The sequence below is a fragment of the Pantherophis guttatus genome, chromosome 7, assembly GCF_059756535.1.
Source record: "Pantherophis guttatus breed Tessera chromosome 7, ASM5975653v1, whole genome shotgun sequence".
Taxonomy (NCBI): domain Eukaryota; kingdom Metazoa; phylum Chordata; class Lepidosauria; order Squamata; family Colubridae; genus Pantherophis; species Pantherophis guttatus.
In genome coordinates this window covers 57,969,792-57,995,064 of record NC_142069.1, presented here as the reverse complement: position 1 = coordinate 57,995,064, position 25,273 = coordinate 57,969,792, and the positions used below count along the sequence as shown (strand labels likewise).

The following is a 25,273-nucleotide window of genomic DNA, read 5'->3' as shown; positions in this document are numbered from 1 at the left end:
GGCCAGAGAAGCTAGCCTATTTCCTGAACCAGATGTGAAACTACTTGGAGAGATATGGAGCAATGTCCCAGACAAAGTTCCCTCTGTGAACGCAATTACTTTGAAACTAGAAGGAGAGAAGGCAGACTGGGTGATGTTCCTCCATGACGAAGGTGCCCTGAGTTGTGGGATGTGGATGCCTTCCTGGATGAGCTTTAGGCTAGATTTGGAGACCCTGCACAAGCCTAGTGAGTGGAATCTAGGATCTGTGCCATAAGGCAAGGGAGTAGGCCTGTAGCCAAATACATTCAGGAGTTCCGCAGCCTGGCTGGGAAGCTGAGGGGGGTAGCCAGAATGCTTCCTGGTCTACCACTTCTGAGATTAAACAAGGAACTGTACCAAAACTACCTGCCCCGGGGAATTCCGGACCTCCGGGCATGGTACCAGCTGGCGACCACAATGAAGCTAGACCTGTTGGAGTACCAGCAAAACACAGCACAAGGGTCATCCCTGACGAATCCAAGAGAGATGACTGTCAGTGTGCAAGGGGCTGACAGTCCCACCCTCAACTCCAAAGGAGAGTCTGTGATGCCCTCCTGGAACTTGCTTCCGATGTGGGGAAGAGGGCCATTGGGCTGCCAATGGCCGAGTCCATGTCAGTGCCGAGGGTTCAGAGTCAACCGAAGGCCAAGAAGGTGCCGAGGAAGATGAAGGAGAAGACACAGGTGGTGCAACAGGTCATGGAGGTCTCTTCCCCCTCCAGCAAAGGGGAGGGAACTCTGAACCCCAGCAAGCCTAACCTGGTCTTCTACGAGAGTGACAGCGAGGGGAACGACGACCTGATGGTAAGTGGAACCATCACCCCTTTGACCACCCAGGTGATGTTAGTGCCCCACTCAGGAGCAAGAGGGGTCTTCACTGCCCTGGTCGACTTGGATTACACCCGCTTCTTGGTTAGCCAATGGACTGTGGAAAAGATGAGACTGAGACTTAAAAAATTGAAGCAGCCTATGAAGTTTGAACAAGTTGATGGCTCCCTCACTGGAGGGTTGCCTGCCACATGCCTAACCAAGCCAGTAACCCTGAAGGCAGGGAGCCATGAGGACACTATTCAATTTATAATAGCCCCCTAAATGGCAGAGACTATGATATTGGGGTTGGCATGGCTGAAGAAAGGGAATCCAGCAGTCAACTAGAAGAACAACAGATGACATGGGAATGGGAAAGATAGTGTTCTGACCTAGGCTTCCTGAGTCATTAAAACAATGAGTAGTCCCAAAAACCTCTTTTATTTGCAACATCTGTGAATTCTGTTCATTCACAGATGAGTCCAAATTAGTTATAAAGAGTCCTTCGGGAGAAGTCCTTCGGGATAATCACCCACCTTTATCTCCCTTGACACGCTGCCAAAGACTTAATTGACAAAGCCACACAGAGTCCAGAATCAAACAGAGCTTCAGGCTTTAAACTGAACCAAATGAACAAACATTGCTTCCTGCAAAGGCCCACATGCCTTTGCTCCTCTTTTAAGTCTTATGGGAGCAGCCAATCATCTCCCAGCCCTACTTCTGAGTCGTCCGTTTTGTTTTAGCTGTTCTTGCCTTCTGGCAGTTCTGCACATGTGCGCACTGGGAACAGGCTCCCCCTGTTCCTCTGCCTCACTGAGGTCCGACTCTGGAGGCTCTGGAGGCAGCATGTACCTCCCAGATGGCCCTTTCTCTGCCTCCAACATAGAGCCCTCATCCGAGCCTTCCCCAGACTCCAGGACTGGCCCATGGTCCTTCTCAACCTCCTCACTGTCCAACTCTGCTGCCAGCTCCGCAGGCTGCTGGCGGACCACAACAGATAGAACCTGTGAATGCACTAGCTTAGAGTGGCCAAAAGGGGCTGAAGTATTTCACGAACGGGTATCATATGTATTCCCTCCCCATCACCCCACTGAATGTGCCATTGAAATACTGCCTGGGGTGAAATTACCCAAAGCAAAGATGTACTCAATGTCCTCAACAGAGATGGAGGAACTTAGAAGCTTCATGGATAAAATTTAGCTAGGGGCTTTACCCACCCAGCAAAATCTAGGATGGCAGCTCCAGTGCTCTTCAAAGAAAAGAAAGATGGGTCTTGGACTGTGAGAGCCTGGCAATCATCAAGGTCACCACTGCAGGTGTTTGAGAAAGAGATGGACTGTTCCTGTAACAAAATGATGTCTCATAATTGGATAATATGATCATCCAGGGGTGGGGGGAAAGGGAAGTTATTGTTTAACTAAGCAAGCATTTGCAGGGGAAAACCAGAGCTGGTTTTGATTCCAAAATGGTGTATCCAATAAAGATTTATTTTTGGGAATTCAAAGCTCCCAAGAGTTTTTCCTTATTTTGGGTTCACTAGTTGAGAGCCCCAACTGGAGCCCCAACTTTATAAAATCAGAATTCCAAGCAAGGGAATGATGGAGGTGTAGTGACCTTACCAATAATAAAAAGGATGACATTTTCTATTTTGAGTGGGGAAGGCAGATTATTCAAAATATGTACTTTAAGATTTAATGACTTAACCTTATTTGAGCTTTATTTTGTAAAGCACAGACAACATTAAAAATTGCACTATAGAATTAAGCATTCATGGCTAAAATCATCAGGATCCTGGGGTGTGGGGTTTCTAAGTATTGCAACAATGGCATTGGGAGACACATGCAGAGTTATCTTTTTCTTAGTGCATTTTAGCATAATCCCATAGCAAATTATAGTTTCCCTTTAGCTCTTATCAAATAATTAACCCAGAATTAAACATTATTCCCACTTGGCACACATTTTGTATGACTGCTCAAATAAACTATGTACTTTTACTTTTATATGAATACCTCAAGTTTTCACACACATTTTAATTTAGAAGCAAAAATTAATTTACCTTGAGATTTGGGGTTTTTAAGGCAAATCCTCTGTACCAACCTGAAAAGAAATATTTTATATTTCATTTTACTTTATTTATAGAGTGCCTGACTTCCAAATATCTCTGGACAGTTTCCAACTAAAAATCAGTTTATCAAAAGAAAAGTACAACAGAAATACAACTGTAAGAATTTATAGTTCAACTTCCATATATATTTAATATGAAAATTTACCTGTATGTATCTTCCCCAAATAACAAAAATATACAAGGATATTTATAGAATACTACTATTGTATCATCAGTTATAAGCAGATCAGATTCATACCATTCAATAGCATTTCTATGTAAAGATCAATGCAGGTTTAAGAAGTGACACAGTTGCTTTAATAGTTTGAAAACTCTTTTAAACCCTTTTAATCTCTTTAATTCCATGTTTAACAGTTATAGAAAGAAAATATGCTCAAATTTAGTGGCTAGGACTAAGGAAATCCAGATTTAAAAACTGTTCTAATTAATCTTGAGGTAATCATTTACACATGATTACACACTTGCATATCTCCTTCAGAAGCTGCTCTTAGCTGTCTTTGCATGCATGTGACAAAGACTTAGCAAAATCTTACAAAAGAACTCCAGAGTATTGCAGTATTTCTACAGTGCTCTATTTTCTACCCTATATCTCAGTGGTGTCAAACTCAATTTCATTGAGAGTTGCATCAGGGTTGTATTTGACCTCAGGGGACCAAGGAGGCATGCCCAGGGAGGGCGTGGCCAGTTCAACGTCACTCATCAAGGCTCCGTTTTCAGCCACAACGGCCTCCTGCAGCCCTCTGCCAGCGAAAATGGAAGTGGCAAATGGAGCCTGGGAGGGCTTCGCGCAACCTTGTTGAGCTCCATTTTCGCTGGCAGAGGCACAGCGGACCTGTCCTTCGCTGTCCCCAGGTCGGGCGCGCAGGCCAGATCTAAGCACCCTGCAGGCCGAATCCAGCTCACGGGCCTTGGGTTTGACACCCCTGCTATATCTCATTACATCATATAAATATATGTACCTTCATACAGAAACACACAATCTAACAAAATCTTATGAATTTAATTCAAAATACATAAACTAATTTTTTTGAGGAAAGAGTTTAACAGTTCATTATAAAGAAGTAATGTATACTCCAATCAGATTTTATTCTATAGTTATTGCTAGAAAAAAAATGTTACTATATTCAGAATAATTATTTCCTTGCAATTAGAGTTATCTTTTTACAGCAACAAACTGGATAGATTATTTTGAGACATTTCAGACTGGATAAATTTTACTGTTATTAATACATCTATTATTTCAATAAACTTTTGTTCATACAAAATTAAATTTGGCTATTAGTCTTATTAAATAGGTTTTCAACTTTAGCAAACATTTATATTTGCTTTAGCATAATTAGGTGAGTTGATTTTTAAGTCTCTTGACAAGTGACAGTTGCTTGCTTTTTCAACACTTACCATCACATTTTTCTAGTATTTGAACAGTGTCTCCAATCTCCAGTGATAAACCATGAGGGATTGTTCCTCGAAAACTTGCAATTACTAGAAAAGATATTAAATTCTATTGAACCATATTTTTAAGAAAAGAAAAACCACGTTTGATATTTAGCAGTGTGCTATTGAAAGCAAAAGCAGTTAGTGAAATCTTCCCACCTCAATTTGGACTGAAATTTCACATCACTGGATTTATTTATTTATTTATTTATTTATTTATTTATTTATTTATTTATTTATTTATTTTATTTTATTTTATTTTATTTTATTTTATTTTATTTTATTTTATTTTATTTTATTTTATTTTAAATTTATATACCGCCCTTCTCCCTGAGGACTCAGGGCGGTGTACAGCCAGAATTAAAAAACATGAAATACAAATATTAAAAACAATTAAAATATATATAAATTTGGCCCAAAATTAAAAATACAAACCAATTAAAACATTTAAAATTTCTTCTTAAGCCAGCCCGGCTTGCTGGAAAAAGTGGGTTTTAAAGGCACGGCGGAAGGCGCTAAGGTCTTGGATTCTCCTTATCTCTGGGGGCAACTGATTCCAGAGGGTAGGTGCCCCCACGAGAAGGCCCTCCCCCTGGGGGTCACCAGCCTGCATTGATTGGCTGATGGCACCTTGAGGAGGCCCTCTCTGTGGGAGCGCACGGGATGATGGGAGGTCGTTGGTAGCAGCAGGCGGTCTCGAAGATAGTTAGGCCCGATGCCATGGAGCGCTTTAAAGGTGATAACCAGCACCTTGAAGCGCACCCGGAAGACCACTGGGAGCCAGTGCAGCTCGCGCAGGAGTGGTGTTACATGGGAGCGCCATGCTGCTCCCATCACTACCCGCGCTGCTGCATTCTGGACCAGTTGGAGCCTCCGGGTGCTCTTCAAGGGGAGCCCCATGTAGAGAGCGTTGCAGTAGTCAAAGCGAGAGGTGACGAGGGCATGAGTGACTGTGCACAAGGAATCCCGATCAAGAAAGGGCCGCAACTGGCGAATCAGGCGAACCTGACAAAAGGTCCCCCTGGTTACAGCTGTCAAATGTTCCTCCAAGGACAGCTGCCTATCCAGGAGGACTCCCAGATTGCGAGCCCTTTCTGTGGGGGCCAAAGACTCGCCCCCAATAGTCAGTGATGGAGTCAACTGACTATATCGGGATGCCGGGAGCCACAGCCACTCAGTCTTGGAAGGGTTGAGCTTGAACCTGTTCCTCCCCATCCAGATCCGCACAGCCTCCAGGCACTGGGACATCACTTCAAGGGCATCATTGGAGTGGCCTGGGGTGGAGATGTACAGCTGGGTGTCATCAGCGTACTGGTGGTATCTCACCCCAAAGCCACGGATGATCTCGCCCAGCGGCTTTACATAAATGTTGAACAGAAGGGGCGAGAGGACCGATCCCTGTGGCACTCCACAGATAAGAGGCCTCGAGGTCGACCTCTGCCCCCCTGCCAACACAAACTGCAACCGGTCGGAGAGAAAGGAGGAGAACCACCGCAACACGGTGCCTCCCACCCCCAACTCTTCCAGCCAGTGCAGCATGATACCATGGTCAATGGTATCAAAAGCCGCTGAGAGATCTAACAGGACCAGAACAGAGGAGCAACCCCTGTCCCGAGCCTTCCAGAGATCATCAACCAACGCGACCAATGCCGTTTCCGTGCTGTGCCCAGACCTGAAACCTGACTGGAACGGATCTAGATAAGATGTTTCCTCCAGGAATTGTGGGAACTGTCACGCGACTCTCAACAACCTTCGCCATAAAGCGAAGGTTGGAGACAGGACGATAGTTGGCCAATATTGCCGGATCCAGGGACGGCTTCTTGAGGAGAGGCCTCACCACCGCCTCTTTCAAGGCAACGGGAAAGTGGCCCTCACTCAGCGAAGCATTGATAACACCCTGGAGCCAGCCTTGTGTAACCTCCCGGGAAGCCAGTACCAACCAGGAGGGACACGGGTCCAGTAAACATGTGGCCGCACTAAGTCTCCCCAAAATCCTGTCCACATCATCAGGAGTCACAGCGTCAAACTCCTCCCAGATAACATTCTCAAGACTATTCCTCGTCACTCTGCCCTGATCTACCCAGTCAGAGTCCAAATCTCGCCAGATCTGAGCGATTTTGTCATACATTTATAGATATAGTAACAGCCTTCTTTTAAAATCCCCTTTTTATATAAAAACGGACAGTTTGTTTAATAGCATGGGGGGGGGGAGAATTCAGCAAGAAAATAATTTATGTTTCACAAAAAATATTTTTTAATTATATTGCATAATTTTATGCAATAATAAATTTAAAGAATACAAAGGAATAAAAAATAAAATGAAAAATGAATACAAATGAAAAAATGAAAAACATACATAAAAACATTATGAACAGGAATTTTGATGTTACTTTCCTCTCCTTCCCTTCCATTCTTTTTCTCCAATCACTAACCACTACTGAAATATTTATGGTGCAGTTTTAATACTTAATATTAAATATTTGAGATTTTTGCCTACTTCTTCCAGAACTATTCAAAGTGATAAAGGCCTACATAATTTTAATGTTAACTTTAAAGGGGTGCTTCTTCTACATCATCCCACTTGTTTGAGTCATTCCATCTAATTGCCAGTAAACTGTCTAGTGATAAGCCACTTGAAGTCATTGGTACTCTTATCTTTAATTGGCATTCATCTGAATTTAGATTGAATAACTCTTCAGATAGAAGTGTGCTTTCTGATAGCCAAGGCCTTTAGATAGAGAGCTGGAAGCTACCTATCAGTAGTCAACATAAAGGTAGCAAAATGAGCAGGCAGATAGGAATATATTGATAGAATACATGGCTGCAGTTGTAGCCAATTCCAAAAGCTCAAACAAGGTAGTGTAGTATAGAGAGGGTAATCAGTCTTGAAGACTCCTGGCTATCTTTTGCTATGTACTCTTTTAAATTAGTTCAGTTTCAACATGATTTCTTTTAATTTGAATTAAGTAACATGTGGCTTCATCTGTGATTTGAACAACATACAAATCTTATTACACTTGTGAAAGAAAACTAACAAAAATTTATGCACATTCAGACATTATATTTGTGCTGAACTCTGTGAGCAAGCTAAGCAAATTACATGATAAACTGGCATTTTTCAGCATACCTGGAAGGCAACAGATTAGTTTTGAAGAAGTTAGACAATCTGTATGTGGTAACAACTGTACTCTCCAGCATGAGGAAAAAACTAGAGTGCTGGACTTAATGTCTTCCTATATCAATTATCCAAGGTGATTTCTCACTCATCATGGTAGTGTGGGAAGCCCACCCCCACTCCCAGAAGAATGAAGTATTTTGGGAAATAAAGACAGGATAAAATATTTCCCCTAAAGGAGAAATAAAAAAAACTTAAGGAAGGCAGAAACGACTCCCCGTTTCCCTGCTCCAAGCAGAAACTGAGGAGGCCACCTTTTAGAAATGCAGATTTGGTAACCCATTCAAAACAGGATATTTTGAAACAAAGGCAGAATGGTAGGATTAGAAGCAGCCCTCACCCAAGATCCAACACAGGATGAAAGCCATTAGGCACAATAGAAATTACCCACCGCCCCTTCAGAATGAAAGCCCCTTCATTGCACCATCCCAGAGCAGTCCAAACTTCACCTGGGAGCTCAGATAAACAATAAGAAAGAGGTTGACCAGATTAACTCAGATAAACACCTAGGATTTGCATTTCCTCTTTTGCCTATAGAGCCAGCTATGACCCCTACATAACCCCTATATTATGTAGGAATCTGACAACAGCCAGATAGAATATTAAAGGACATGTTCTTGCACAGGAACAGGAAGCTCAAATACAATGTCCAAAGAAGGTATTAAAACTCTCAACTCCATTTTATCAGCTGCCCAGAATTACATGTGGTTCTGCTTCACCAATAAACCATCTTTCCAATCAGCCTCCATGTTCCCAGTGTTTTTCTCCCAGCTTGGAACGGAACCAGATAGATATTCCTTCTAACAGTAGGCACTCCTGGATAAAATTCCAAATTTTAAGGGGAGGGGAAGTAGTCCAATTCTCTCTTTCTTTACACAAATCAATATACCACACTGAATTAACATGCATGGTTTAATGATTGGGAAAGGAAATGATAAAAATGTAATGATGAAAATATATTTAATTGGTAAATAAGACAATAAATTCACTAACATTTAGATAAAAGTTTATAGTATATTCCATAAACCCAACGTAGAGAAAAGGACAGAAACTGAGTAAAAGGAAAATGTTCAACTAAACAAGTCCATGGGTGAGAAAGAATGAAAAACCATTAAATTTACACGAGAAAGCAAGATTCTGATAAGGAGGAAGCAGCTGTGGAACTTCAGATGTACATGGAGAATTATCAACCCAATCAAGGAACAGCAATGATATTTCAAGATTCAGCTACATGACAAATTGCCTTTAGAATACCAGCTGTTCTCTCACAATGGAAAATTGAGTGCATGCAAGATCAATGACAGCCTTAAAAATCCTGAAGGTGGTTCCTCTCAGTTATGAGATGAACAAAATAAATACAATATATTTATAGAACCCTCCCCCACAACAATCCCCCATAACATCACCCACTTCTGATATAAGTAAGATTTTTTATTTTTTATTTTCAGTTAGCAGTCTTTTAATCAAACATTTCCATGTGGTGAAAAAAGTGAATGCAAAAAAAGTATTTCAAGACACTTGCTGTTAATAAATATATTTCCTCTCTTCCATCGAATAAGCAGATTCACAGATAATATCAAGAAATCTCTATTGATAAAACTTGAATATAATACCACCACTTGAGACTGAAGGCTTATTAATAAAAGAACCTGCTGTTAAGAATGAAACTGCAAAAATACAGAAAGACAATAGTGGGTGACAATTTATGATAAAGAAAGAAAGAAAATGTATAGTGGCCAAGTTTTCAGTGTTCTACTTATCTTTACCACAACAAAAGTGACAGAGGCAGCACAACTTTATAAAAAGTTAAAATATAAATGGAAATAATGACTTCAAAATGAACACGTATGTCACCTGTTTGTAATTATTGATACTCTAAGCCTATGGCTCAAGTTGTTCAGAGAAATTAAGGCACACTTTCTGTTTGACTATTCTAATTGGGATTAATTAGAATACACGTTCCTAACTATTTGAAAAACATTAGGCTATGATGTTTTTCATAACCATTGTTGTATGTGTGGTTGAAGCAGTGACCTTTCTTTCTTCCCACACATTGCAATCTCCTAGATCAGTGATGGCTAACCTTTTTGCCATCACATGCCAGGAGCGGGGGGCGGGGTGTCACACACGCACATGCCCACACCCATAATTCTATGTACCCCACCCCATGCATGTGTGCACGACCTCCCTGCTCCCCCCGCTCCTGGCATACGATGGCAATAGGCCCATTTTTTCTTTCCTCAGGCTCTGGAGCCTTTCTAGGAGTCTGGAGAGGGTGAAAACAGCCTTCCCCACCCCCGGAGGCTCTCTGGAGGCTGAAAACGGCCCATTTGCCAACTTCTGATGAGACCAGAAGGCATGTTTTTTGCTCTCCCCAGCTTCCAGAGCCTTTCTAGGAGTCTGGGGAGGGTGAAAACAGCCTTCCCCACCCACCCACCTGGAGGCCCTCCGGAGGCCAGAAACAGCCCGTTTGCCAACTTCCGGTGGGACTGGAAGGCCTGTTTTTTGCTCTCCCCAGCCTCCAGAACCTTTCTAGGAGTCTGGGGAGGGTGAAAACAGCCTTCCCCACCCACCCACCTGGAGGCCCTCCGGAGGCCAGAAACAGCCCGTTTGCCAACTTCCGGTGGGACCGGAAGGCCTGTTTTTTGCTCTCCCCAGCCTCCAGAACCTTTCTAGGAGTCTGGGGAGGGTGAAAACAGCCTTCCCCACCCACCCACCTGGAGGCCCTCCGGAGGCCAGAAACAGCCCGTTTGCCAACTTCCGGTGGGACCGGAAGGCCTGTTTTTTGCTCTCCCCAGCCTCCAGAACCTTTCTAGGAGTCTGGGGAAGGTGAAAACAGCCTTCCCCACCCACCCACCCCGGAGGTCCTCCAGAGGCCAGAAACGGCCTGTTTGCCAACTTCCAGTGAGACCGGTCCACTGAGCTTGCATACCCACCGATATGGCTATGCGTGCCACCTGTGGCACACATGCCATAGGTTCACCATCATGGTCCTAGATTGTGTTCTAGAAAACAAGATAACCTCTATGTCATACTTCCTATTGTAGAAACATCATTTTCACTGTTAATTTAACTTTCAAGTAGCAGGACAATCTCCCTGCATTACTTCACCTTCCCTTAAGCTCAGTGGTGGGATTCAAATAATTTAACAACTGGTTCTCTGCCCTAATGATTTCTTCCAACAACCAGTTCACCAAACTGCTCAGAAAGTTAACAACCAGTTCTCCTGAAGTGGTGCGAACTGGCTGAATCCCACCACTGCTTAAGCTACACAAAGAACAGAACAGAACAGAACAGAATTCTTTATTGGTCAAGTGTGACTGGACACATATAAGGAATTTGTCTCTGGTGCATAAGCACTCAGTGTACATACAAGCAACATCAGACCCGCTCGGTGCTGAGGACCTTGGAGACTGGGGCAGCTTCTGAGGCACTGACAGCTCTTAAATATGCAGAGCTATCAGCGGCTGGGCCAATCAGGATGTGCCCATTTCCTGCCGGCTGGTAGCCATCGATTGGACCAATCAGCTGCTTGTCATGTTTGTGGCCTCTGGATGCAACACCCCTCTCTCCTTGGATGGTGCATGCGTAGTTGGCAAGGTAAGCTGGGTGTCTCCGGCTCCTCCCAGAACGGCGCAGGCCAATACTTTCAGTCAGGTTAGGCAGACTTATCTTCAGCACCTCCGGAACTCCTTGCAACTGTTCTGCTACTTTAACAAGAGGATCAACTGATGGTGTGGGCCCAGGAACGACTGGTAAGACCGCTGCCTGCTGTACCCCGGTTTGAGGGGTAGAGGTTGATGGTTGTTCAGTAGCCTCAGATCTGACAGGGCCGAGTTGGGCCTGGCTAGTGCCTGTGTCTAATGGAGGCAAGTGACGGCACCGGGTTGGTCCACATGCCTACGGCCATCCTCCAGCAGGACCTTGTAAGAGCGAGGCCCTGTTACTGCAATTACTTTGCCTAGCAGCCAACAAGGATCCCCCCCATAATTTTGTGCATACACCCTGTCTCCTTCGGTGAAGACACAGGTGCCGCCACTGGAGTCAGGGGGCTTCTCGGGGCAGTAGTCAGGATGCAGACGGTCCAGGTCTATCCGCAGCTGACATCCCATCAATAGTTCGGCTGGGCTTCTGTTGGTCGTTGGACATGGGGTTGCATGTTGGGCTAGCAAATAGATGGCTAGTTTATTTCGCCAGTCCCCTGGCCCTAGTTTGGTGAGGACTTCCTTGACGGCTCTCACGGCGTGTTCAACCAGGCCATTACTGGCTGGATGGTAAGGAGCCACGGTGACATACCTAATCCCATGCCTTGCCAAATATGTTTGGAAGGTGGCTGACATTAGCTGAGGGCCATTGTCTGTTACCACTACATCGGGCAACCCATGGGTTGCAAATAGCCGCCGCAGGGCCTGAACTACAATGTCAGCCGTGGTTGAGACCATTGATGTCACCTCAACCCACTTTGAGTAAGTGTCTACAGTTACCATGAAAGTATGTTCTTGGAACGGCCCCGCGAAATCTACATGTAATCGGGACCAGGGACCCCTTGGCTCCTCCCACTCCCTCAATGGTGCTCGGGGGGAGAGCTGTACTATTAAGCTGGCACTGTTGGCACTCCGCGACCCGTACAGTGATGGCTCCATCTAACTTGGGCCACCATAAGTAACTGTGGGCCAAGGCCTTCATTCAGGCAATGCCCGGCTGGCCAATATGCAAGGAGTCCAGCACTTGGTGCCTCAGACCTGTAGGGATTATTACTCTGGAACCCCACAAAAGGCAGCCTCTCAGACTGGACAGTTCCTGCTGTCTCCTCCACTCTATCAAATTCCAATATGTAATTATATAATCTAGATATTAATTTTCTTTTGAGGCCCATCAGCAATTTATCTAATTGGTTTAGTTCTATATCAATACCAAATTCTTCCATATCTTTCTTATATCTGGACTGTATTTGTAAATAGGGCCATCAATCAATGAGCATTCTCTGTTCTTTTAGTACCTGGTTACTTTTAAGTTTTCCTTGTCTAAAATTTCTTTGTATCTAAGCATTTTACTGATATCTACTGTGTTGGGGTGGATCATAGCTTCCATGGTTGATAGCCAGCCCGGAATTTTCATATAATGCTTCCTCCTTACTTCTTCCCAAACTCGTATCAATGCATCTCTAATTTTATGTCTAAAAAAATATGATTGTGTCCTGTTCCTTTTGTCCCACATAAAAGCATGCCACCCCTTTTGTAGGTCATGTCCTTCCAGAGTTAAAATTCTTCTATTCCTTAAATTGACCCAATCTCTTATCCAAACTAAAGTAGCTGCTTTATGATATATTTCCCACGCCGGGAGACCAAAACCACCTATACATCTACTATCTTGAAGCGATTGTAATTTTATCCTTGCCTTTTTCCCGGACCAGACGAATTTGGTGATAATTTTATTAAGTTCTGTAAAGAATTTTTTTATCTAATGGGATGGGTATCGTTTGAAATATATATAGTAGTTTAGGTAGATTATTCATCTTAATAGACGCTATCCTACTTAAAAGCGATATTTGTAATTTTTTCCACTTTTCCAAATCTTTTTTTATTTTTTGGACCAAAGCCACATAATTATCTTCTTTTAGGGATGAGCATCTTGCTGTTAACCATATCCCTAGGTATTTAATTTTTTTAACAATTTGTAAATTCAATTCCTTTTCTAGTTCTTTTTTCTGGGTTATTGTTAAATTCTTAATCAACATTTTGGTTTTCCCTTTGTTGATTTTAAGTCCAGATACTTTCCCATACCTTCCTATTTCTTGCAATAAAACTGGGCCAGATTCAAGAGGTTCTTCAATGATAAACACTACATCATCTGCAAAGGCCTGTGCCTTGTATTCTTCTCTTTTTATTTCCATTCCCTTTACCTCACCATTTGCTCTAATTCTGTTTAATAGGATTTCTAATGTTAGAATAAATAGCAATGGTGACAATGGGCATCCTTGTCATAGCCCTTTGTTTATCTAGAATATATTTGTAGTATCCCCATTCACTATTACCTTTGCCCTTTGTAATTTATATATTGTCTCTATCATATTCTCAAATTTAGTTCCAAATTTCATTAATTTAATTTGCTGAATCATAAATTGCCAGTTCAAGTTATCAAAGGCTTTTTGGGCATCCAGAAAAACAAGAGCCACTTGTTTCTCTGGATGAGCTTCCAGGGTGTCTACAATTATTCTCGTATTGTCTCTTATTTGTCTATTGGGGAGAAAACCATTTTGATCAGGATGTATAGTGACGTTTAGTATTTTTTTCAACCTTTCTGCAATAATGTTCATAAATATTTTATAATCTGTATTTAAAAGGGATATTGGTCTATAATTTCTAATTTGACTCTTATCTGTATCTCCTTTCGGAAGTAGAGTGATGTTTGCTTCCCTTCGCAATTCTGGTATCTTCACTTCATATAATGCTTCATTGCAAATTTCCAATAATATTGGTTCTATAATTTCATCTAATTTTGTATAGATTTCTCCTGGGAGATCATCTGGTCTTGGTGTCTTGTTATTCTTGAGTCTTAAAATTGCCACTCTCAGTTCTTTTGATGTTATTTCTTTATTCAACAGTTCCCTTTTTTCCTTCCCTAATGGTATAATCTCTTCTTCCATTAGATAATTATCAATCTTCTCCATTGGTATTTCCTCTTTTTTGTACAGATCTGCATAATAATCTTATGCTATTTTCTTTTTCTCTTCTTCATTATTCTGAATATCATCCAGTTGTTGGATAATCCGACCTTCTCTCTCTTTTTTCAATTTTTAGGCCAACCACCTTCTGGTTTTGTTAGCATGTTCAAAATAAAATTATTTAGAATGTTTTAAGTTTTTTGCAATTTCCTCTTGCTCTAATAAATTTAGCTTATGTCTCACAAGGGTCAAATTCTCTTTAGTTGATTCATCTCCTGGTTTTATTTGGAGTCGCTTCTCCAGATTTCCAATTTCTTCCAATAGAGTATTGTGCATCTTCCATTTTTCTTTATTTTTCTTTGCATTGTAGGCTATTGTTATCCCCCTTATGTAGGCTTTCATAGTATCCTATAAATTTGTTAGCGAGGTGTGTTGTTTTTTATTTTCTTTAAAAAATAATCTCAGTTCCTTCATTATCCTTTCTATATACTCCTTTTCTTTTAATATTTGAGTATGTTGAGTATGTTGAGTATGTTACCTCAAGGGGGTTGTGATCTGCCCACATATTAGGGGAAATCTCAGTTTTTTCTATTCCTAATCCTAGTTCCCTATTCATCCACAGCATATCAATTCTGGACCAAGATGCATGAGGATTGGAATAAAAGGTATATTTATTTTTCTTTGGGTGAAGAATTCTCCACATGTCTATTAAATTTAGTTCATCTACCATACCATTGACTTCCAGTTGGAGATTTGTGGCAAGATGGTGGAAGGAAAGTGACCCCCCACTCTTCAAGCCCAGATTTCTTCATGTTTTGGGAACCCTTAGAGCAGCGGTTCTCAACCTGGGGGTCGCGACCCCTTTGGGGGTCGAACGGCCATTTCCCAGGGGTCGCCAAAGCCCTCTCTCGCCCCCCCCACGCCTTCACTCACCCTCACCCTTTCCTGGATTGCCCGGTCGCCGTTCGTTTACCCCGCCCACTCCCAATCTATTGCTGCCTCCGGAGTCCCAGCTAATGGCTAGAGGGGAAAAAAACTTTAAATTCTTGCCGCGGGGCTTCAAAGAGCCGCCCTACTCTCAGCTGTTTTGCGGAGGGCTCTGTTGCTAGCTAGCTGCAAAGAGGTAAATTCCTGGAGCAGATTTTTTCCCCCCTAGATATGCTGAGAAAGGGAAATTGAAAGTAAGCAGGGTCTTGGCTGCAACGTGACAAAATGAGGCAGAGAGATTTCTTTTTCCTCACCAAAAAAGGTAGGTGCAAACTGCAAACAATGGGAAATTTAGGGCAAGAGGAGGTTCAAGATTTTAAAACACAGAAGAAAAAAAGCTCTATTTAACTAGGGAATTGTAATGATTGAGATACTATTAATTGTATATTGTGTTGAAAGCAGAAATGGTTAAGTTGTGGTTTGGAGGAATATATGGGGGAAATTATTTGGTTTATTATTATTGGTAAATATAATTAATTGATTTGTAAGAAATTGGATTGCATGGAAATAATTGGAATATTCATGTTCATATTGATTAATATACAAAAAAGGTAGCTATATAACTAATTGATTTATATTAAAATGTTGAATTTGTATTAAACAACTGTAATATTACATAATTAACCAATGTGAGGATGGATATAAAAATAGATGACAATGGGAAGGGGTATAATATAGAATAGAAGGAAAAAATTGAATTTGATTAAGATTAGAGATGAGGATGAAGGGTAATATTGGTTTTTTTAAAAATAGATGAGGAATAAATATGGTAAAAAGGAAATATAAAAATTGTAAATTTAATTGAAATGACTAAATACTGTGTTGGAAGAAATATCCTTCTGGGTTCTGCTCCAAGTGGGGAAAAAGACACTGGAAACATGGAGACTGCTTGGAAAGATGGTTTAATGGTGGACAGGATCACATGGCTTGATGGGGCCCATTGTGTTAGTTTCTGTTGCTATTGTGTTGCAAATGTCCTTTGACAAAGGATTGACTTTCTGCCTCTGGCCCATTAACAAAGGGTGGGGGGCAGGAAGGTGGGAGTTGCTTTGTCTGTAAAATATGCTTCTCCATTTCTCATCCGGGTAGGGAAATATAATATTCTGCCTTTTTAATATTTCCCAAAATATTTCATTCTTCTAGGAAAGGGGTGGGTGCTAACCTCCTACAACTGTTTAAATTTGTGAACCGGCCAAATACTCTGTTCAAAGAAAATACGTTATATGTTTGTATGTGTGTTTCTAATTATTGATATTTATTGCTATTTGTTCTCTTTTATTCTTTAAAGTTTAACAATTCATTCTTTATCTTAATATCTTTATATTTGTTTGGGGTTGGCTTTCTTCCCTTTCATCTTTTTTATTGTACAGCAATCTTTCTCCTCAAACCTACCACCTCTCTCTTTTCTTTCCTTCTTACTTTCTCTTCCTCCCCCTCTTCTTCTCCTCCCTACTTCCTCTTCCTTTCTCCTTCTCCTCCTCTCTTCCTCCCTCTCTTACCCTCACTCCTACTCTAATTTCCCTTCCCTTCCTTCATCCCTCTCTATTGCTGTATCCTTTTATGCATATGGACTACTCAAAGGGCTGAAAAAGTTATTTTTGACTGGTCCTCGCACTTTTGACCACTCCTCGAATTTACGACTGTCCTCACATTTTACGTTTTTTGCCCTATCTTATACCATGTTGAAGAGAAGCAGTTGTGAAATGAGTGACATGGTTGTTAAGAATGCTGCACAGGCATAAATGTGAGGATGGTCATAAGTGTGAGGACCAGTCAAAAGTGCAAGGACCTGTCAGAAATGACTTTTTTCAGCCCTCTGAGTAGTCCCTATACATATAGCCATGGCCACCCGGTCACATGACCTCCAAGCCACACCCACAAAATAAGCCACGCCCACAGAACCGGTAGTAAAAAAATTTAGAACCCATCCCTGGTTGGGGGTCACCACAACATGAGGAACTGTATTAAAGGGTCGCGGCATTAGGAAGGTTGAGAACCACTGCCTTAGAGGCACAAGAGCCTGGAGGGCATTGAGAACCAGAGAGGGAGTCTGGAGAGCAGCAAAGCGTGGGGTGAGTGCTTGCCGCTCGAATGGGTGCCTCTGTTAACCCAGCACGAATGTGTCTGTCATTTTGAAATGGCAGACTCGAGGCTGTGATAAGCTGACAAATAGATGGGGAGAGAAGAAGATCAGAGCAGATGGTGTTAGTAGTGGAGATTTGCCAGAAGACTGTAAAGGTGCAAGAATTTGGAGAAGTGAGATCGGTCATGTCAGAATAGAAGACTCACGGAAGGAGATCAAGCGGCGATTGGGCAGATGGAGAATGAATCAGCAGAATAACTTCAACTGACAAGATGACATCGAAGAGAAACAATACTTTTGGTACAGCAGAGGCACAGAGAGGAAAAGTTGGTCAATATCAAATAGGAGGGAGTGCTGGTATTGTAGAGAGACTGGGGCCAAAAGAGATAAGACTGGGGCCGGAAAAAAAGGAAGTAGAAAGAGCCGCCATTGTAGATCATAAATAGAGAAAGAGGATTGACTAATAGACTAATAGAACTGTAAAAGAAAAAAAGGACTATTATAAGATATCTGGACTCATACCTGAACTAATATTTGAACGGAAAATCACGAGGACAGTGTGGTGACAGAAGAAGAACATCGATAATAATTTAAAAAGACAGTAGAACTTTAAGTATTAATAGCTGGAACAGCACAAGGATCTGAAGACGTATGAAAAGGTTGTTGTATGAATGTTAAAAAGAGCTTTATTATAATAGTGTGGAATAACTTCTGAATAGTGTTTTGTTATATATCTGTCAATATAATTACTCCTTATTTTGTTATTCTCTTACCACCCCTCCCCCTCTTCTATACTATTGTTGAGTGATTAATTAATTAATTTGTGAATACTTGAGAAGTAAGCTAATTGCTAATTATTAACTAAGTATAATTTACTAAATATTAATCCTATAATCTATTAGAATATTAATTGAAAGATAGACTTTGATATTGATTTAATCTATTTTTATATGTTTAAATATAGACTTTACTGTATAGAAATTTAAGATTACATTTAAGACTACTTTGACTAATTTAATTAGAGAATATATGTATTAATAGAAGAGATAAGAAAGCACAAAACATAAGCTAAAAGATATAAGTCTCTATTGATTAAAATACTGGGAGATCATTAGTGGGATACTATAGACTAATACGAGAAAAGAAAAGAAGGACAAGAATAAGACAAACAGGTAATAATAGTGGATGATAGCTTGGAAAAATATATATAGGATTTTGGGAGATCAGAGAAGGATACTGAAAGAAATGACTAGTCTTTCCACAACAACTTTAAAGGCGGGAAAGAAAACTACATCAAACCCAACAATTACCACGGCATCCCCTTCAACTCAATGGTCAACAGAAGGACAGACGAAGATGGAAAAATCCATTGTAATTCCAACAATGCAGGCCATGAAAACCACCTTAACATTAATACAGGAGACGATGGTCAAGATGCAGGAGAAAATGTCCAGTAATCACAATGAAATGAAAACCGATATTCAGATCTTGGAAGGCAAAATAAATCCCATACAAGATTCAATCTATAAAAATGAACAAAAAATAAAGAATGTAGAAATTAAAATGGAACAAAATGAAAGGAAACTGGAACAGGTAGACCAAAAATTGATGGCCCAGAATAGAGAACTTGAAGACTCCATTATACAACTGGAAATGGACCTATCTGAGATTTCAGAATGTAACTGAAGGAAACAAGGAAGATTTGGGACAGGTAATGGCAGAAATGATTGCAGAGGCCCTACAGAGGGACAAGCAAGAAATAATAACAGAATTGGACAAGGTATACCGAGTCCAAACAAATTATGCTAGAAGACATCAGTTACCAAGAGAGGTCCACATTAGATTTACCAGGAAAAAAGACTGTGATATCCTATATAATATAACCAGAGAAGAACCGATGATGTATAAGGGTAAAAAAGTTATAACTTCTTTTCTTCTTCTTATCCTTACCACTGGCATAGTTTTTTTTTGGTGTCTACTATCCTGTTATAGTCATCCACAATACAAATGTTCCTATGACCTGTCATAATTATTTTTTCATGTAATTTCTTATAATAGTCCCCGATTTTTATTAGGCGCATAAATAACTACTAAGAAAATTGAAGTATATCCTCTCTTTATTTCCACCATTAATGTTCTTCCTTTTGAGTCTGCATAGATTTGTTTAGCTATTATTCCTCCTTTAATATATATCACAACCCCTTTCTTTTTCTTCTTATTACTTATTTATTAATCCTGCCTTTATTACTTTATAAGTAATTGAATAAGATAAGCATACCTAACACTCCTTCCACCTCCTATTTTCCCCACAACAACTCTGTGAGGTGAGTTGGGCTTTCATAGCTAAGGTGGAACTAGAATTTACAGTCTCCTAGTTTCTAGGCCAGCACCTTAAGCAATGAATGTATGTAAGTTACTCTCTAAAGTCTGATGACAACCAATTTAGGTAACCCTGTGTAAGTGAAAAATGACAAAACAACAACAACAACACAAACCATGTATGTTTATAATGTTTAGATAAGGATTGGCTATGATCATATCAATACAATGGAAAAGCAATCATATCTGTACATATCTGACTGCAAAGAGTTAATCCCATGAAAACAGTGCTCTTATTTAAATTAACCAGTAGTGATTGCTTAAAAAATACTCAAAAGCCACTTATTATATCCCAACCTAGCAAACACAAGTGCAACAACTGAATTATCCCAAATGAAGACTATTAAAAAGAAACACTCTGCTAAGATGTAGGGCAGAATTCTAGGTCAGTGTGCCAAGAGGAGAGAAGAAAGTTATAGGCGAGACAACAGCGGTACTGTAATATCACTGTTTGCCAGTGGGTGTTGCTATAGTTACAGAGCTCATTAAACAATAAGATAGGAAAGCAGGTCTTTCAACAAGTGGATAGTGCACTGATAGAACAATGCAATCTATCCATGTGGGATTTATTAGGAACAGCTAGGAAATTATCAGATTCTGTCAGTGACTGAAACAAAATGGGAAAAAAAAAACTCCACCTCTCTTTTACACCACCATTTCACTTTAAACCTATTCCTTTTTCTTCCCATAACAATAGCAGCTTCATTAATAGTCATTTCAAGCTTTAACCTTACATTTCAATTGCATGCGTCAAGCAGGAAGGAAGAATGGAAATTTTTTCTGGACAAAAAAAACCCCATTCAGTTCCTAGATCTGTAGATCTACTATGAGAAAGAATTTGTTGCTTAACCTTCTACCAGGCTATACATTTTTTACTCTGTGCACTGTTTTAACTATCAAATTTTCCCCCAATGCTCACAACTCAAAATCAGTTCCCAGTAACGGCACAAATGTAAATGTAAAAAATAGGAGGAGGAGAGCAAGATGGTCACTGTGTGACAGCTTTTAGTGAGCTCTGTTGAGATGAAATACCAGAGTGTTTTAATCTGGTATAAACATCATCAATATAACATTTTCTATTTAAACTAGATGTCCCATAATGCAATGTTCCACTCCCCCTCCCACCTGATATAAAAGGTACTCACCTTCTCTTTTCCCTTACTCTCGTCTGTGTTTCAGTGATGTAATATACTGAGATAGAATATTTAAGGATTGACTTATTAGTTTAGTTATAAAATAAAACATATATACTGATTCTAATCATATGGAGTTGTTTGGCTTGATCATTTTTAATATAACAATTTGGTAGCAAGAGGATGGTTAGCCAAACTTAACTCACTTAAAAAAAAAAAAGATGTCAAAATCAGAAAAAATAAGAATTAACACGAGAGCCTTCACCCACAAAATAGCGGCTCAATTGACTCCCGTAAAGACAATAACAGGAGCTGTTCCGGATGAAGAAAATATAAATACATCCACTGAAGAAATTGAGAAACAAGATGAAACACCTTTTAAAGGTAACGATATAGATTCTACTATAACTAAAATAATTAATATATCTAAAAGAAGTAAAAATTCAAAAGCGGAAATAAAATCGCCTTTAGAAGATTATATCAAAGCTAATGATGCTGACCCAACGAGCCCCTCAGGAGACAATTTGATGTTGTCAGAACCTGATAATGAAGCCAAGGCGCCATTTTCAGAGCAACAGACTTTTCAAACTCAATCAATCAAAATGGCCGCCCAAAGACCAATAACAACGAATGCATCTCAAACAAGCCAAAGGCACTCCAGAAATTTAATACAGACAACCAAACTCCAAAAAATCAAAGACAAAAGCTTACCTTCAGATACAGAAATTGCGAAGACAATAGAGACTTTAGAAGCCGCATTTGGCAGCATTTTAAATCTCCCGATCTTTAAAAACACTGAAGCAGATCGCTATTCAGGTACCTTACTAACAACAGCTCAGAAGACAGAAGAAGCAGCCAGGTTGTTAAAGAAAACTCAGACAGAAACGTCTTCGAAAAGCAACATTGTAAACAACGACCCAGCTTCAACTGAGATTCTCGGGATGAATACAATGCTTACTGAAGATATCTCTCAGTTTTATCACATTTTTTCAACAAAACCTCAAGAAATGACTGCAACTACTTCAGGAGATCAAACCATTCATGGAAGCATACCTAACAATACTGTACCCATGATGTCATTCAATCTACAACATCAACAGGGCGATTATTATACGCAAGGATTCTACCCTGCTAAACAAAGTCAATCTTCAGGCAACAATCCTTTTCTACTGAATTTGAAAGGTCCAAACATTCAACAATCTTCTGAAATACCACATCTGACAGCAACCACACAGAGAGCATCTCCAATCAGCGATCAACACAAGATAAATCATTGTTTACTTCAACAAATTCGATCACCTTTCAAGAAAGAAGACCAACAGAATTTTCAAACCTTACTACATGTATACCCATACCCTTCTGTCAATATTTTCACGTTCAGGGTCACCTTCAACAACAATTTATGAATAACAGTGGTACACAACCTAACATTCTGCCAAACGGTATCCCTAAATTATGCGCCACAGGTAATAATTTAATAGAATAGGCCCAACAATTTCAATTCGCTTTAATGAGAGAAAATGCACTTTTCCTCATATTGAGTCCACCCAAAAAACCATGGTCATTAGAAGTGGATTGCGTCCACCATAAAGCATTCTGTTTATTGCTAAGCTCACTTGAACCAGCTATTTACTACATTATACCCAATATTCTACAATATTCGAAATATGGAAAAAAATCTGTAATTTTTTCCACAGCAAAAACAGAAGTACTACCTCTAGAATTTCTAGAGAATTTCACTCTGCCAGATTAAAGCCAGCTATGAGCATGAGTGAACATTTGCTTAAATTAAATGCTATGAGATCTCAATTATTACAAAGGGGAGAAATTATACCTGAAAAGAGTTTTATTAGTATTATTATCAGTTCCCTCGATTCATCCTGGGACAATTTTCTTAATCAGTTAGATAACCCAGAATACAGAAATTTATCTCTTGAAAGTCTATCTGGAAGATTAATAGCTAAGGATAACCTCAGAAGGGATAGAGCATTAATGCGTAGGGAAAACAGAAATACAAGGAGGGTGGATTTTGATGAGCAAGTAAATGTCCTACAAGGGTGCTATACATGTGGTTCAAAGGATCATTTTAAGAAAGATTGCCCAAGAAATTTTAGAGAAAGACCAATTAATGAATATGTCTGAACACACAATATCAATGCCCATAGAAAGAGATCTAATTCCAGGCAGAGATATTATGACAGGACTCATAGTAATCAAAGAATAAATATTAACTCAAGGGGCAAAAAATCACCTAGTCCAAGAAGGGGTAGAGTATCCGAAAGAGAAAAAGATAGGAACAATAGTGAATATGTAAACGAATTCAGGGATATTGATCCCATCCTTAACAGGGGTAAGAAAGGAAATTACTGGTTATTAGACTCTGGGGCTATGTCACATACTTCATGTGTCAAAGAATTGTTTACCTCCTTCACCAAAATGTCATTCAACATTAAATTAGCCAATCAAAAACTCGTAAAAGTTGATGGGAAGGAAAATGTTCATATTTCAGGTATTGGCAATGTAAGCGATGTTCTTTTCATACCAGAAATACCTTACAATGTTCTTGCTAAGGTAAAGTTGAGTAAAGAAACAAAAATAGAAGTATTATTCAGAGATGGTAATGTATTGTTAACTAACAATGGAAAAGAAGTAGGAATCGTAGTTATATCAGGAGGACTACCTTACTATATACCATCTCACGAATCTATTGAACAGATAAGTGCTAGCTTTAGTAACAAAGATGATGATAGTGATGGTGTAGAGAAAAAAGAAAGGGAAAAGAACATAGATGACGATTGTAATACTGATGACTATGGAAAAGAAGGGGAAGAGAATATAGATGATGATTGTAATACTAATGAATATAATACAGAAGGGGAAAATAGTAACAATGTTAATAACGTTAATATTGAACATATTGTAACTGAACCAATTAATAACAAATGTATTTCTATCGGTAAACCTATGCATGATAATTGCGCCCACCTATTACACCGAAGATTGGGACACATTGGTTTCCCGATTATAAAAAAGATGTTAAACTGTTCTAAAGGTCTTAAAGTAAACAACTGTGATAATTATTTAGAGTGTTCTATTTGTAAAAGCTCAAAATTAAAAAACAGACCCCGACCAAAGAAATCTATAAGGAGCACCACACACATTTTTCAACTGGTGCATATGGATTTAGTTGGCCCATTGAAGCCTTCAATTGGCAACAAACATTTCTTCTTTTCAATTGTTGACGACCATAGTAGATACGGTTTTGTGTACACTCTCAAACACAAAAGTGAAACATTTGCAAAATTCAAAGAATTTTATAAGAGAGTCGAAACTCAACATAATATCAAAGTCAAACAGATAATGACAGACCGAGGTTCTGAATTCATGTGCAAAGAATTTAGTAATTGGATTAACAAAAATGGTTTGATACATTACAAAACTTCACTGTTTTCGCCATATCAAAATGGCATAATTGAACACAGAAATGGTATTTTACAGACTATGGTTAGGTGTGTTTTGGAAGATGCAGGATTAAGTTTTTCATACTGGGGAGAGGCCATTCTATATTCAAATTATACATTGAATAGATTATGGTCTAGCGTAATTTAAAAAACCCTATATGAAATCATGTATAACTGCCAACCCAAATTATCTCACTTTCATGTCTTTGGGGTAATGGCCAACGTACATATTCCCAAACAATTTAGAAGAAAGGGGGACAAAATTTCAAAAAGGCTAAGATTCATAGGTTATGAGTCCAAAACCAAAGCATATAGATTTATGGACAACAATCATAAAATAATAATTTCAGGATCGGCGAATTTTGATGAAAATGCTAATTGGAACAAAATACATTCAAATGAAATCATATTAGATAAACACACATATAAAGATAATCAAACACAATCAAAACCTCACATACACATCAACAAATCAATCAAACATAAAGTAGCTATTAAGAATTGGAAAGAAGGCCACCACATCATTAATACACGAGACATTGATGAAGAGAACACCAACGAATCATCTGAAAATACTAATAAAGCAGAAAAAAACATCAGAAGATCACCTAGATCAAACAAAGGGAACACGCCTAAAATCTTAAAGGATTATGTGATGTCCATTAATTGTGATGTCACTACGCCAAAAAACTATGAGGACATTTTGGCTCTTCCCAAGGAGGAACAAATAAAGTGGAAAAATGCTATGCAAAAAGAGATGGATAGTTTAAGGGCACTAAAAGTATATACACCAGCTAGAGTCCCCAAACACACACACACACACACAAAAACAATTGGAATGAGATGGGTATTCAAGATAAAACATTTAGAAGATAACAACAATTTATATAAGGCAAGAATTGTAGCACAAGGATTTTCTCAAAGATTTCCAGATGATTACACAGATACCTATTCTTCTACTGTCAGGCCAGAAAGTGTAAAAACCGCACTAGTCATTGCATCAAT

General features: G+C 39.6%; 1 protein-coding gene across 11 annotated transcripts in view; it reads right to left on the bottom strand.

The window, feature by feature from the left end:
• Window positions 1-25,273, bottom strand: part of DOCK4 (dedicator of cytokinesis 4) — a 627,777-nt gene that overhangs the window by 522,039 nt on the left and 80,465 nt on the right. For 6 of the 11 annotated variants that reach the window (XR_015728984.1, XM_087874152.1, XM_087874160.1 and 3 more), the window contains exons 2-3: window positions 4,351-4,434; window positions 2,884-2,924 (exon numbers count right to left, since the gene is read on the bottom strand). The exons of 2 other annotated variants lie outside the window; for them this stretch is intronic. Coding sequence is in view for 5 of the 9 variants with exons in the window: in XM_087874152.1 (XP_087730278.1) it covers window positions 2,884-2,924; window positions 4,351-4,434 (125 nt within the window). In the remaining 4 variants the exon portion in view is untranslated. Of the gene's footprint in view, window positions 1-2,044; window positions 2,170-2,883; window positions 2,925-4,350; window positions 4,435-25,273 lie in introns of all 11 variants that reach the window. 3 more of the 11 variants (XM_087874154.1, XM_087874158.1, XM_087874156.1) reach the window with 2 other exon arrangements.